This window comes from Coregonus lavaretus, assembly GCF_964263955.1.
Source record: "Coregonus lavaretus genome assembly, chromosome: 16".
In the NCBI taxonomy this organism is placed as follows: domain Eukaryota; kingdom Metazoa; phylum Chordata; class Actinopteri; order Salmoniformes; family Salmonidae; genus Coregonus; species Coregonus lavaretus.
In genome coordinates, this window is record NC_140003.1 from 29,171,171 (window position 1) to 29,185,028 (window position 13,858).

Sequence of the window (13,858 nt, forward strand, 5' to 3'; positions counted from 1 at the left end):
CTGCCCACTGCACTGAGGCTAGGAAACACTGTCACCACCGATAAATCTACGAGATTTTCAACAAGCATTTTGCTACGGCTGGCCATGCTTTCCACCTGGCTACCACTACCCCGCGTCTTATCTTAGCTCACTGGTCACCATAGCAACACCCACCCGTAGTCTGCGCTCCAGCAGATATATCTCACTGGTCATCCCCAAAGACAACACCTCCTTTGGCCGCCATTCCTTCCAGTTCTCTGCTGCCAATGACTGGAACGAACTGCAAAAATCTCTGAAGCTGGAGACTCTTATCTCCCTCACTAACTTTAAGCGTCAGTTGTCAGAGCAGCTTACCGATCACTGCACCTGTACACAGCCTTTCTGAAATTAGCCCACCCAACTACCTCATCCCCATATTGTTATTTATTTTGCTAATTTGCACCCCAGTATCTCTATTTGCACATCATCTTTTGCACATCTATCATTCCAGTGTTAATACGAAATTGTAACTATTTTGCACTATGGCCTATTTATTGCCTTACCTCCATAACTTACTACATTCGCACACACTGTATATATATTTTCTGTTGTATTTTTTACTTTATGTTTTGTTTTCCCCATATGTAACTCTGTGTTGTTGTTTTTATCGCACTGCTTTGCTTTATCTTGGCCAGGTCGCAGTTGTAAATGAGAACTTGTTCTCAACTGGCTTACCTGGTTAAATAAAGTGAAAATAATAATAATAATAATAATGCTGGCATCGAATGTGTAATGGTAAATATAACTACATATTTCGATATCAAACGAGTCCGCACTTGCTGATTTTGCTCTTCAAGTCCTCACTGTCAGCCCTAGCTATGGAAACACAATATCCCTAGTATAACATAAGGGTGTATACACTAGTGTAACAGTGGTGTTAGTCGAAAATCAGTATTAGTGTTTGTCTCTGACCTGTTTTGGATAATGATGTAGGGCATGGTGTCATTGGGGTTGTCTGAGGGTGTGGCCTTGATCTCAATGTAGACCATCTCCTTCAGATCCACCTGGAACCACAGAGAGGGATGACGTTGTTTGTAGACGGGTTTACATTCTCCCAAACCCCTAAAGGTCAAGGTTAGGATTTGGGGAAGGGAAGCTGTCTTTGTCACTGCCAACTATCTAGCCTGTACAATAGCCAGCTCCTCTTTAGGAGCAATTAGTAGTATTCATTCAATATAGACATTTACATTTACATTTTAGTCTCTTATCCAGAGCGACTTACAGTTAGTGAATACATTTTTTTTTTTTATACTGGCCCCCCGTGGGAATCGAACCCACAACCCTGGCGTTGCAAACGCCATGCTCTATCAACTGAGCTACATCCCTGCCGGCCATTCCCTCCCCTAACCTGGACGACGCTGGGCCAATTGTGCGCCGCCCATGAGTCTCCCGGTCGCGGCCGGCTGCGACAGAGCCTGGATTCGAACCAGGATCTCTAGTGGCACAGTTAGCACTGTGATGCAGTGCCTTAGACCACTGTGCCACTCAGGAGTACAATATAGCTAACATCATAAACATCAAAATTACAACAACAAACAACGTGCAATGTATTTTTCAATGAAGCTGCATCATTTGCATTATTCAAAACATGTTAGCCCACTGTGCTAAAAACCAGGCATGGCTCTGAATGTTCTGAACTTCAGGTTTCAGGCCAGGTAACTTATTATCTCCGCTACATATACACCTCCACTGGTTAACTGGCTGGATCCACCATGCTGTTGAAACGACTGATGTAGAAGTACTCAAACTGGTAGGTGAACTTCCCAAAGACTTCTCTCTGAAAATATACGTAATCTTGCAGGCCAGGAATTCCAGGCTCACATTGCCTTTCTTGGGGTAGATGCAGCAGAACTCAATCTCCACTTGGTGCCTCCTGGTGATTACAGCACTGGAGTCGTCAAAGGACGTGATCTTGTTTCTGAAGATCAAGTTGTCCCCTTCCTCCTGAAAACCACATTTGAAGAGGTTGAGTTAGATATTTTCTTTGCTAATAATGAATCTCAGGGCAGTAGTTCTGATGAGCTACACAGTGTACAGTCTTTCTGTTATTTCAAACAACTAAAAAATAAAATAAAACTGCACACCGTGTAGCTCTCCAGGACCAAAGTTGGTGATCAGTGACATACTGTAAAGGGCAACGATCTGGTTCAAATAGTTCATACTTTAAATAATTGGAGGTTCACTTGATTTAGCTTGGAGTTGGCATTTCGGGAACTGATCTAATGGTTCTGAATCCATTTTTACCACAAACTACATAAATCAAGCACTGTTCAAGTTGTATTTTTTATTTTAACAACAAAACACTTTTTTTTTTTTTTTTTTCATTTTAGTCTTAATAAGTGACAAACAACAAATAAATAAAGATAACTTTATCCAATTACTCAACAATATGAAAGGAGGTCTAATTAAATTGAATAATCTTCCCATAAACCTCTTCAAAATGGCTCCCAAAGTTTTATATTTATTCTCGGTAATACCAGTTACCCAACCAAAGACATTCTTTTAAAAAAGTATACTCGGTCAAAACTGACTTTTTATGGGCAAATAAAACTCATAGAATAAAAAGGAAAGTTTTACATCTTCCTAAGTCTGAGGGTGGTTTTAACCTTCCAGACTTGGAATTGTATCAACTCACATTTACATTACATTTACATTTTAGTCATTTAGCAGACGCTCTTATCCAGAGCGACTTACAGGAGCAATTAGGGTTAAGTGCCTTGCTCAAGGGCACATTAACGTCATTTAGCAGACGCTCTTAGCCAGAGCGACTCGCAACTTGGTGCGTTCACCCTATAGCCAGTGGGATAACCACTTTACAATTTGGGGGGGGGGGGGAGGGGTTAGAAGGAACACTTTATCCTATCCCAGGTATTCCTTAAAGAGGTGGGGTTTCAAATGTCTCCGGAAGGTGGAGAGTGACACGCTGTCCTGGCGTCGTGAGGGAGCTTGTTCCACCATTGGGGTGCCAGAGCAGCGAACAGTTTTGACTGGGCTGAGCGGGAGCTATGCTTCCGCAGAGGAAGGGGAGCCAGCAGGCCAGAGGTGGATGAACGCAATGCCCTCGTTTGGGTGTAGGGACTGATCACCACCCAGGGCTTTTACTTGCGACATATACAGTGCCTTCAGAAAGTATTCAGACCCCTTGACTTTTTCCACATTTTGTTAGGTTACAGCCTTATTCTAAAATTGATTTAATTGTTTGTTTTTTCCCCCTCATCAATCAGCACACAATACCCCATAATGACAAAGCAAAAACAGGTTTTTATAAATGTTTGTTAAATTATAAAAAATTTAAAACGGAAATATCACATTGACATAAGTATTCAGACCGTTTACTCAGCACTTTGTTGAAGCACCTTTAGCAGTGATTACAGCCACGAGTCTTCTTGGGTATGACGCTACAAGCTTGTCACACCTGTATTTGGGGAGTTTCTCCCATTCTTCTCTGCAGCTCCTCTCAAGCTCTGTCAGGTTGGATGGGGAGCATTGCTGCACAGCTATTTTCAGGTCTCACCAGAGATGTTCGATCGGGTTCATGTCCAGGCTCTGGCTGGGCCACTCAAGGACATTCAGAGACTTGTCCCGAAGCCACTCCTGCATTGTCCTGGCTGTGTGCTTAGGGTCATTGTCCTGTTGGAAGGTGATCCTTACAATAGCCCCAGTCTGAGGTCCTGAGCGCTCTGGAGCAGGTTTTCATCAAGGATCTCTCTGTATTTTGCTCCGTTCATCTTTCCCTCGATCCTGACTAGTCTCCCTCCCGCTGAAAAACATCCCCACAGCATGATGCTGCCACCACCGTGCTTAACCATAGGGATGGTGCCAGATTTCCTCCAGACGTGACACTTGGCATTCAGGCAAGAGAGTTCAATCTTGGTTTCATCAGACCACAGAATCTTGTTTCTCATGGTCTGAGAGTCTTTAGGTGCCTTTTGGCAAACTCCAAGCGGGCTTTCATGTGTCTTTTACTAAGGAGTGGCTTCCGTCTAGCCACACCATAAAGGCCTGATTGGTGGAGTGCTGCAGAGATGGTTGTCCTTCTGGAAGGTTCTGCCATCTCCACAGAGGAACTCTAAAGCTCTGTCAGAGTGACCATCGGGTTCTTGGTCACCTCCCTGACCAAGGCCAGCTCTAGGAAGAGTCTTGGTGGTTCCAAACTTCTTCCATTTAAGAATGTTGTTAGGGACCTTCAATGCTGCAGAATTGTTTTGGTACCCTTCCCCAGATCTGTGCCTCGACACAATCCTGTCTCAGAACTCTACGGACAATTCCTTCGACCTCATGGCTTGGTTTTTGCTTTGACATGCACTGTCAACTGTGGGACCTTATTTAGACAGGTGTGTGCCTTTCCAAATCATGTCCAATCAATTGAATTTACCACAGGTGGACTCCAATCAAGTTGTAGAAACATCTCAAGGATGATCAATGGAAACAGGATGCACCTGAGCTCAATTTCGAATCTCATAGCAAAGGGTCTGAATACTTATGTAAATAAGGTATTTCTGTATTTAATAAAAAAACTTTTCGCTTTGTCATTATGGGGTATTGTGTGTAGATTGCTGAGGATTTGTATTTATTTAATCCATTTTAGAATAAGGCTGTAACATAACAAAATGTGGAAAAAGGCAAGGGGTCTGAATACTTTCCGAAGGCACTGTTCAAACAAAAATGTAAACGCAACATGCAACAAATTCAAAGATTTTACTGAGTTACAGCTCATATAAGGAAATCAGTCAATTGGAATAAATTCATTAAACCCTAATCTATGGATTTCACATGACTGGTCACAGATACCGTTAAAAAAAATAGGGGCGTGGATCAGAAAACGGGTCAGTATCTGGTGTGACCCATTGGCCACATCTCTTTCGCATAGAGTTGATCAGGCTGTTGATTGTGGGCTGTGGAATGTTGTCCCACTCCTCTTCAATGGATGTGCGAAGTTGCTGGATATTGGCGGGAACTGGAACACACTGTCGTATACGTCGATCCACAGCATCCCAAACATGCACAATGGGTGACATGTCTAGTGAGTATGCAGGGCATGGAAGAACTGGGACATTTTCAGCTTCCAGGAATTGTCTACAGATCCTTGCGACATGGGGCTGTGCATTATTATGCTGAAACATGAGGTGATGGCGGCGGATGAATGGCATGACAATGGGCCTCAGGAGTTCGTCACGGTATATCTGTGCATTGAAATTGCATCGATAAAATGTAATTGTGTTCGTTGTCCGTAGCTTATGTCTGCCCATCACATAGGGGCATTCTGGGGGCACTCTGTTCACAACGTTGACATCAGCAAACCGCTCACCTACACGACGCCATACATGCTGTCAGCCATCTGCCCAGTACTGTTGAAACCGGGATTCATCCGTGAAGAGCACACTTCTCCAGCGTGCCAGTGGCCATCGAAGGTGAGCGTTTGCCCACTGAAGTCGGTTACGACGCCGAACTGCAGTAAATCAAGACCCTGGTGAGGACGACGAGCATGCAGATGAGCTTCACTAAGGCGGTTTCTGACAGTTTGCGCAGAAATTCTGCGGTTGTGCAAAACCACAGTTTCATCAGCTGTCCGGGTGGCTGGTCTCAGACGATCCGGCAGGTGAAGAATCCGGATGTGTAGGTCCTGGGCTGGCGTGGTTTCTCATGGTCTGCGGTTGTGAGGCCAGTTGGACATACTGCCAAATTCTCTAAAACGACGTTGGAGGCAGCTTATGGTAGAGAAATGATCATTCAATTCTCTGGCAACAGCTCTGGTGGACATTCCTACAGGCAGCATGCCAATTGCATGCTCCCTAAAAACTTGAGACATCTGTGGCATTGTGTTGTGTGACAAAACTGCACATTTTAGAGTGGCCTTTTCTTGTCCACAGCACAAGGTGCACATGTGTAATGATCATGCTGATGATGGATGGATTATCTTGGCAAAGGAGAAACGCTCACTAACAGGGATGTAAACAAATTTGTGCGAACATTTTGAGAGAAATAAGCTTTTTGTGCGTATGGAACATTTCAGGGATCTTTTATTTCAACTCATAAGACATGGGACCAACACTTTACATGTTGTATTTATATTTTTGCTCAGTGTACATTTCTCCCTGCAAATCATACATGTAATATTTCTACCTCAATCACATATCAGTAGTAATGAAGGAATACAAATCCACTAGAGAAAAACTGTCTGGTAGATCTCCCAGTTTTATGATTAGTTTGCGTTCACGAGGTTGACAACATTAGCAAAACATTCACATTACAACTCTTCCTCAAGTCTTGCAACAGTTGTTTCACAACAGATTTTGTGAATTAAATATTTGTTATATTTCCTTTAACATCCTGTGTTGTGTGCTTAGTCTTTTACCATTGATACTATATGTTCTAGGCAATTTGGGACCTTAAGGGAAAGATTCACCCATTTTGAATGCTATATCGTTTTTGTGCATCTCTGAGCGACGAGCTATCGATTCCCAGGGTCATTTAATGTTTACATGTTTATCTGATCTATTCGCAGTTCAAGCAGGCAGAAATACAAAACTCGGCGGTATTTCTGCCTGCTTGAACGGCAATAGCTCAGATAAACATGAAATGACCTGGGAGATGCACAAAAACAGTATAACATTCAAAATTATTTAATATTTTCTTTAAGGAGCATCAGGTACTGCTGGAATGTCTATCAATGGCATGTCCATCTTTTTGTGAGAAATTACACTAGTCACTCAAAACAGTATTTATAAAGTATAAATAGCCCACACTTTAGATGAGGCCACACAAAAAGACAAATGATTACTAATGATTAAATGATTATTATGAATGGAGTAATGACTAATAAATGAATAAACCATTTACTAATCTATTATAAATGCTTTATTACGTGGAGTTATTATAAAGTGTAGGTAGACAAGTTTCTCAACGGTCGGAAATGTAAATTTACATTGATTTAGAACCTTTTACACTCTTCCTCTTTCTTAGTCAATATGTCACTATGGCAGCCGCCATAGACAGGTTAGTTGTTTAGCAACAAAACCAACGTGTGTGCAAATATGTGGCAAAACAGACAGGGTTGGCTTAGATTGTTGACAACATATAAACTATATTTAGTCTCCAATGTTTATTGAAAACATAAATAAAGTTGCACAATGAGCACTTGTCTCTCAAATACATCGTTACAGTTGTTGGTTAGCCAGCAAGCAAATTTTTGTCATATTAGCATAGACGTGACATCAGTCAAAACACCTCAAAACAAGACATGATATCAAGATCAAGATAAAACTAGCTGAAATGAGCCACTTACGATTCCCCACATGGCAGTTTCTTTTCATTGTTGCTAGCTATCTGGCCATCCAGAATCACAACAAAACACAGCCTTCTGCCACATTGTAGCATGCACATCATTTTTGTGACGTTCTCAGCTAACCCGTCTATATCTCTGCACAGCACTGGAATCAATTATTATATTTCTATGACTGGAATAAGGAGTTTTCAGAGATAACCTGGGGTGTTCTCTTCTATACTGAACAAAAATGTAAATGCAACATGCATCAATTCCAAAGATTTTACTGAGTTACAGTTCATATAAGGAAATCAGTCAATTGAAAGTAATTCATTAGGCCCTAATCTATGGATTTCATATGACTGGGCAGGGGTGCCCACTGGGGAGCCAGGTCCAGCTAATCAGAATGAGTTTTTCCACACAAAAGGGCTTTATTGCAGACAGAAGTACTCCTCAGTACAAGGTGCACCTGTGTAATGATCATGCTGTTTAATCAGCTTCTTGATATGCCACACCTGTCAGGTGGATGGATTATCTTGGCAAAGGAGAAATGCTTACTAACAGGCATGTAAACAAATTTGTGCACAAAATTTGAGAGAAATACACTTTTGTGCATATAGAACATTTCTGGGATTTTTTATTTCAGCTCATGAAACATGGGACCAACACTTCACATGTTGCGTTTATATTTTTGTTCAGTGTATAACAGAATCCCAGACCTCCAACCGCACTTCAAGTCCTCAGACCTTCTGATCGTTCACATAGAAGAGTCATATTAATTGGTTGTCAAATCTAGTCGAGTGGCTCGGCCAAGGCATCATGTAACGCACCCTCTTCCAGAAGCTTGAGTTGGGCAGCATCGACCCCCGCCTTCCCTCCTGCCACATTAAGGGGGCACTCTTGCGGACTAGGTGCTGCAGGCCGGGGGGAAGGTGTGTGTAGCCCCCCTCCCCCATGGCCCCCAGCTGGATGAGGATGACACTCATCTCACTGTGGACCAGAGCCTGGTGGAGCCCCACCTGAAAGTCATAGTCCTCCACTGGGGTCAACGAGGACGAGTAGCCCCTCTGGCCCCATGACCCTTGACCTCCTGAGCCTGACCCTGAGCTTGAGCTGGGGGTCAGGATGACAATCAGCCTCCTGCTCAGCCGCATGCAGGCCTCCACCAACTCCATGCGGTCTGGGGACAATAGAACAGAGATGAGCGGGAGAAGTTAACATTTTACTTTAGTACTGTTTATTACTGTTACATTTGCTTCTTAGAGGGCAGGACACAGTCTGAAATAACCAACCTTCTCCAGGTATGTCGTCTCTGCCGTGGATGAAGAGTCTAAAGCCACACTTCTGCTCCAAGACAGTGGGCAGAATGTTGCTCACAAAGTGAAACACTTTCTCCTCCATGTCTTTGTCTACACCATCCATCTGGCAGACAACATAAGCATCATAGACCTTCCCATCTGAAAATACAGACAAAGAGGAAGTTTCTGTCAAACCTCAGCATGAAGGAGTAGATTGTAGAGATTTGATTCAATTCTATTTGAACTGAAATTGAGTTATTTTATTATAAATGGCCCATTACTTCTACACTAGTGGTGAGATTGACTCCAAGCCGGAACTTGTTGAGAAGAGAAGACTAGACCTACCTCAGACTACTGCACTGCACAATCAGTGGGCCGATCGAGACATTTACTGTACAGTACAAGGTTAGAGTGCTCCTGTGTGGTGACTAAAGCTAAATGTAGTAATATGTTTATATGGTACCCAATACTATACAGATAATGTAGGCTGAATAAGCATTTCTGTACAATGAAATATCTAAGTAAAATAGCATCAATAAACTTCAGTCTGTGGCTAGATGTTCTTACCCTCAGATCGACCATAGCATTTGAAAACTCCACGGAAGAGGAGAGCCAGATCGATGTCAAACACTTTGACGGCCACAGCAGCCCACAAGAGGAAGAGCAGCAGCGCCACACATAGACCCATAAACATAAACCCTGTTGGAGGAAGACAGGGAGGACACAACACCAAGAAAGTTACAGAGTGGGATCCTGGGACTAAACACCTCCCTCTGCAACTGGATCCTGGACTTCCTGACGGGCCGCCCCCAGGTGGTAAGGGTAGGTAACAACACATCTGCCACACTGATCCTCAACACGGGGGCCCCTCAGGGGTGCGTGCTCAGTCCCCTCCTGTACTCTCTGTTCACCCATGACTGCATGGCAAGGCACGACTCCAACACCATCATTAAGTTTGCCGACGACACAACAGTGGTAGGCCTGATCACCGACAACGATGAGACAGCCTATAGGGAGGAGGTCAGAGATCTGGCCGTGTGGTGCCAGGACAACAACCTCTCCCTCAACGTGACCAAGACAAAGGAGATGATTGTGGACTACAGGAAAAAAAAGAGGACTGAGCACGCCCCCATTCTCATCGACGGGGCTGTAGTGGAACAGGTTGAGAGCTTCAAGTTCCTTGGTGTCCACATCACCAACGAACTATCATGGTCCAAACACACCAAGACAGTCGTGAAGAGGGCACGACAAAGCCTATTCCCCCTCAGGAGACTAAAAAGATTTGGCATGGGTCCTCAGATCCTCAAAAAATTCTACAGCTGCACCATCGAGAGCATCCTGACTGGTTGCATCACCGCCTGGTATGGCAACTGCTTGGCCTCTGACCGCAAGGCACTACAGAGGGTAGTGCGTACGGCCCAGTACATCACTGGGGCAAAGCTCCCTGCCATCCAGGACCTCTATACCAGGCGGTGTCAGAGGAAGGCCCTCAAAATTGTCAAAGACTCGAGCCACCCTAGTCATAGACTGTTCTCTCTGCTACCGCACGGCAAGCGGTACCGGAGTGCCAAGTCTAGGTCCAAAAGACTTCTCAACAGCTTCTACCCCCAAGCCATAAGACTCCTGAACAGCTAATCATGGCTACCCGGACTATTTGCACTGCCCCCCCACCCCATCCTTTTTACGCTGCTGCTACTCTGTTAAGTATTTATGCATAGTCACTTTAATGTACATATTACCTCAACTACCTCAACTAGCCGGTGCCCCCGCACATTGACTCTGCAACGGTACCCCCCTGTATATATAGTCTCCGTACTGTCACTTTATTTTACTGTATATATAGCCTCCCTACTGTCACTTTATTTTACTTCTGCTCTTTTTTTCTCAACACTTTTTTTGTTGTTGTTTTATTCTTACTTTTTTTGTTTAAAATAAATGCACTGTTGGTTAAGGGCTGTAAGTAAGCATTTCACTGTAATGTCTGCACCTGTTGTATTCGGCGCATGTGACCAATAAAATTTGATTTGATTTGATTTGATGTGTGATTTTGTGTGTCTTGTGGATGTGTGTTTGTGTGATGTTTGTGTAAGTGTGTGTGCATGTGTGTGTTTCCACTAACCTCTCGGTTTGAGAGTCACTCCTGCAGATATCCATTGCTGGTCGTTCATGGCCACGCACTTGAACTCTGACTGGAGGTCCTTGATAGTCACTGTGTCTATGGTCAGGATAGCCGTGAAGATACTCCGCATTGAAGATACCTCCATCTCGCTACATTAACACATATACACAAAACATTCACACAGGGAATTCTCAACGGTGAATCTGGGGTCTTGTTTCAAGGAAATGTGTAAATTCTGTTACCTTGTTCTCAAAAACAAGTGTGTGTGTTCTTGCGTGCATTCATGTGTGCATGCGGGCATATATGGACCTACCTGGTGGTGATCACTGAGTAGCCTTGTTGCTGCGAGCCCACTTTCACTCCGTTCATCTCCCACCACATGTGACAGTTGTCTTCAATGTTCTGCCCACAAAACGCTTCACACCTCAACTTCTTAGTGGTGTCTATGAAAAACAAAAGATACTATAAAGACAGAGAGATATACCGGGCAAACCAAATCAAGCACAACACAAGTATTTGAGCCAGGTGTGATCCCTACACAGGTCAGTGGTCTCTGTGCTTCCGTCTCTAGGCAGGTTGATCTGAGGAGGATGCGAGGCAGAGGGAGCTGAAGGAGACAAACACACAGTTTAGTCAGAAAGATACTTTTGGATACATTCAAAAAGTTGTTATTGATGTTATTGATGATTGTTGCTGCCACAAAGTTCACACGTGATATGAAGGTTGCTTTTGATGTTGCTTTTGATCCTGTTTGTTTAATATAAAATGGAGCTTAATGTACTTAGTGTAGCCTAATAACCTACTGTAATGTAGCCTAGAGTTTCCATGTTTACTGACCCTTCTGCCATCTTGGATGAGCTTTCAGTAAAGATCAAATCTAATAAATAAAATGCTGAGCGGATTGATAGAGCTGTCATCAAGCAATGACCTACTTACCTTGGATCTTTAGTCTCCTGGATGCAGAAGTGTTGAGAACCCTCCCGTTGTGCTCCCACGTGCACACACATGTATAGATGCCCTTGTCTGCTTTGGAGGCGTCGTCCACCCACAGAAGACTCTTACGCTCATTCGGAATGAGACCGAGATTCTGAAATTAAAGACAAGAAAGCTGACAAACGTTTTAGCTGAACTAGCAGTAAGACACCTGATTCCACTAATCAAGAGCTTGATGATGAGTTGGGTGTTAGTGCTGGGCTAGAACAAAAACCGGGCTAAAACAAAAACTGGGCTAGAACAAAAATTCCTAGGACAGGAGTTGAGAACCAATGATATATAGTCTTGCAGGGTTGAGGTTTGTGTTAGCATTCTGGTCATGTTCAGTACCTTATACCAGGCTAAGTTTCCTTTTCCATCCTGGCACAGTTGTTCCACGGGGTCAGGACATGGTATATAGATGTTGTCTACTGACTCTGAGATATCGCTGAACAGGACTGAGTGATTGAACGGTTGGGCTTTGACCACAATCACCACTGTCACATAAATGTGGCAGGTGTCTGCTGCCTTTCTCCTGGAAAATGTAAACATATACAGTGTACCAGCTATCAGAAACACACAACCCTAGCCTCAATCCCAACCCTAAATGTAACCCTAGCCCTAGGCTGATGAATCAGACTGTGATACCAGCTTCTGGTACACTCTTAGAAAAAAGGGTTCCAAAACGTTTCTTTGGTTGTCCCCATAGGTGAACACTTTTTGGTTCCAGGTAGAACCCTTTCTGGTTTCATGTAGAACCTTCTGTGGTAAGGGTTCTACATGGAACCCAAAAGGGTTATACTTGGAACCAAAAAGGTTTCTTCAAAGGGTTCTCCCATGGAGACAGCTGAAGAACCCTTTTAGGCTATAGATAGCACCCTTTTTTCTAAAAGTGTATACAGCCTGAAACTAAGCAGTTTAAAAAAGTGGAATGTTTTCTTACAAGCCAGAATGTTGAATAAAATTGCATTACATTGGTTGGTCCATCAGTGGGTAGAATTTTTTGACAAAATATCCACAGGAAATATTATTTACCCGACTTTTTAGAACGCCGGTACTGCCGTTGAAATGTCTATCACCTGGGACATGCTCAAAACCATGTAAACACCTGCAGTGTACATGTATCGGCTTGCATGTCCTTCCGTCTTGTGCTTGGCCTTAGGTGAGGAGCAAATACATCTTGATTGTCACACACAGAGTCCCGCATTTTGAAGTAAGATAATAATACTTTTCGCTGGATATTTTTTTCTAATTTCGACCAACTGACAATCGGTAGAGTAAGTTCAAAAATAATTGTATTCAATGTTCGTGCAAGACAAGGGACGTTTAGGTTTTTCTTTGAAAATGTGCGCACCTACCCTAGCCCTAGTTTCATGTACACATCCAGGTTCAACCCTAACCCTAGACTCAACCTTCACCCTAACCTCCCCAAATAGGGCTCCCCCACCTCTGAATTACCAATTTTTTCCCCTAAACACACACACACACATATATCAACACACACACATACACACACACACACACACACTGTTGTTGTATTACCAGTAGGTGTAGTACTCATCAGAGTCATTGATTAACAGGGGGAGGAAGAAGAGCACTGGTCCATGATGATGCACACGCCCTTCCTCAGAGGACGGGAGCTCCTGGGTTCCGTTTCTGTAACAGGTGAACTCAGTCACGCTGGTCCAATTCAACTCATGCAGGTCATGGTGGGCTGGCAAACTAAGGGCCTCCCCCTCTGTTACATATGTGGTTTTGGACCCCTCAAATCGTTTACATTGGGAATCTGGCCAAATATGAACATACACCTTATGAAAATACACCTTATGGAACAGCGGGGACTGTGAAGCAACACAAACACAGGCATAGACACGTGAATACACACACATAGTAACATACGCACTATACACACACGTACTGTGAGATAAAAATTAAGTATTTACCTGATTTGTTTGACATTAGCAATTATATACTTAACAAAGAGTAAGACATTTCTGTTCTACTAATGCTGTGTTTTTGTAAAGGGATGGTCTCCACTCTAGCTCCCTGCAGCTAATCTGGGCGTACGGTCACTAGAGATACCTTGAGCTGACAATTGACTGAGCCTGCATTCCATAGACAAGATGTGGTGTGTGTAACCGAGATAAGGATAGCCTGGAGGAGTAGAATCCTAATTGTTCCTAATCA

At 43.5% G+C, this 13,858-nt stretch overlaps 1 protein-coding gene across 1 annotated transcript; it reads right to left on the bottom strand.

Annotated features, from left to right (window-relative positions):
* Positions 1 to 8,052: 8,052 nt before the first annotated feature.
* Positions 8,053 to 13,630, bottom strand: LOC311143780 (interleukin-1 receptor-like 1; the record flags this gene model as incomplete). Its single annotated transcript, XM_084179664.1, has 10 exons — positions 8,053 to 8,462; positions 8,575 to 8,739; positions 9,148 to 9,279; positions 10,700 to 10,848; positions 11,013 to 11,142; positions 11,238 to 11,306; positions 11,636 to 11,786; positions 12,023 to 12,206; positions 13,214 to 13,457; positions 13,615 to 13,630. The coding sequence occupies 10 exons, from the start codon at positions 13,628 to 13,630 to the stop codon at positions 8,053 to 8,055; spliced, it is 1,650 nt and encodes a 549-aa protein (XP_084035790.1).
* Between the last annotated feature and the right edge of the window lie 228 nt (positions 13,631 to 13,858).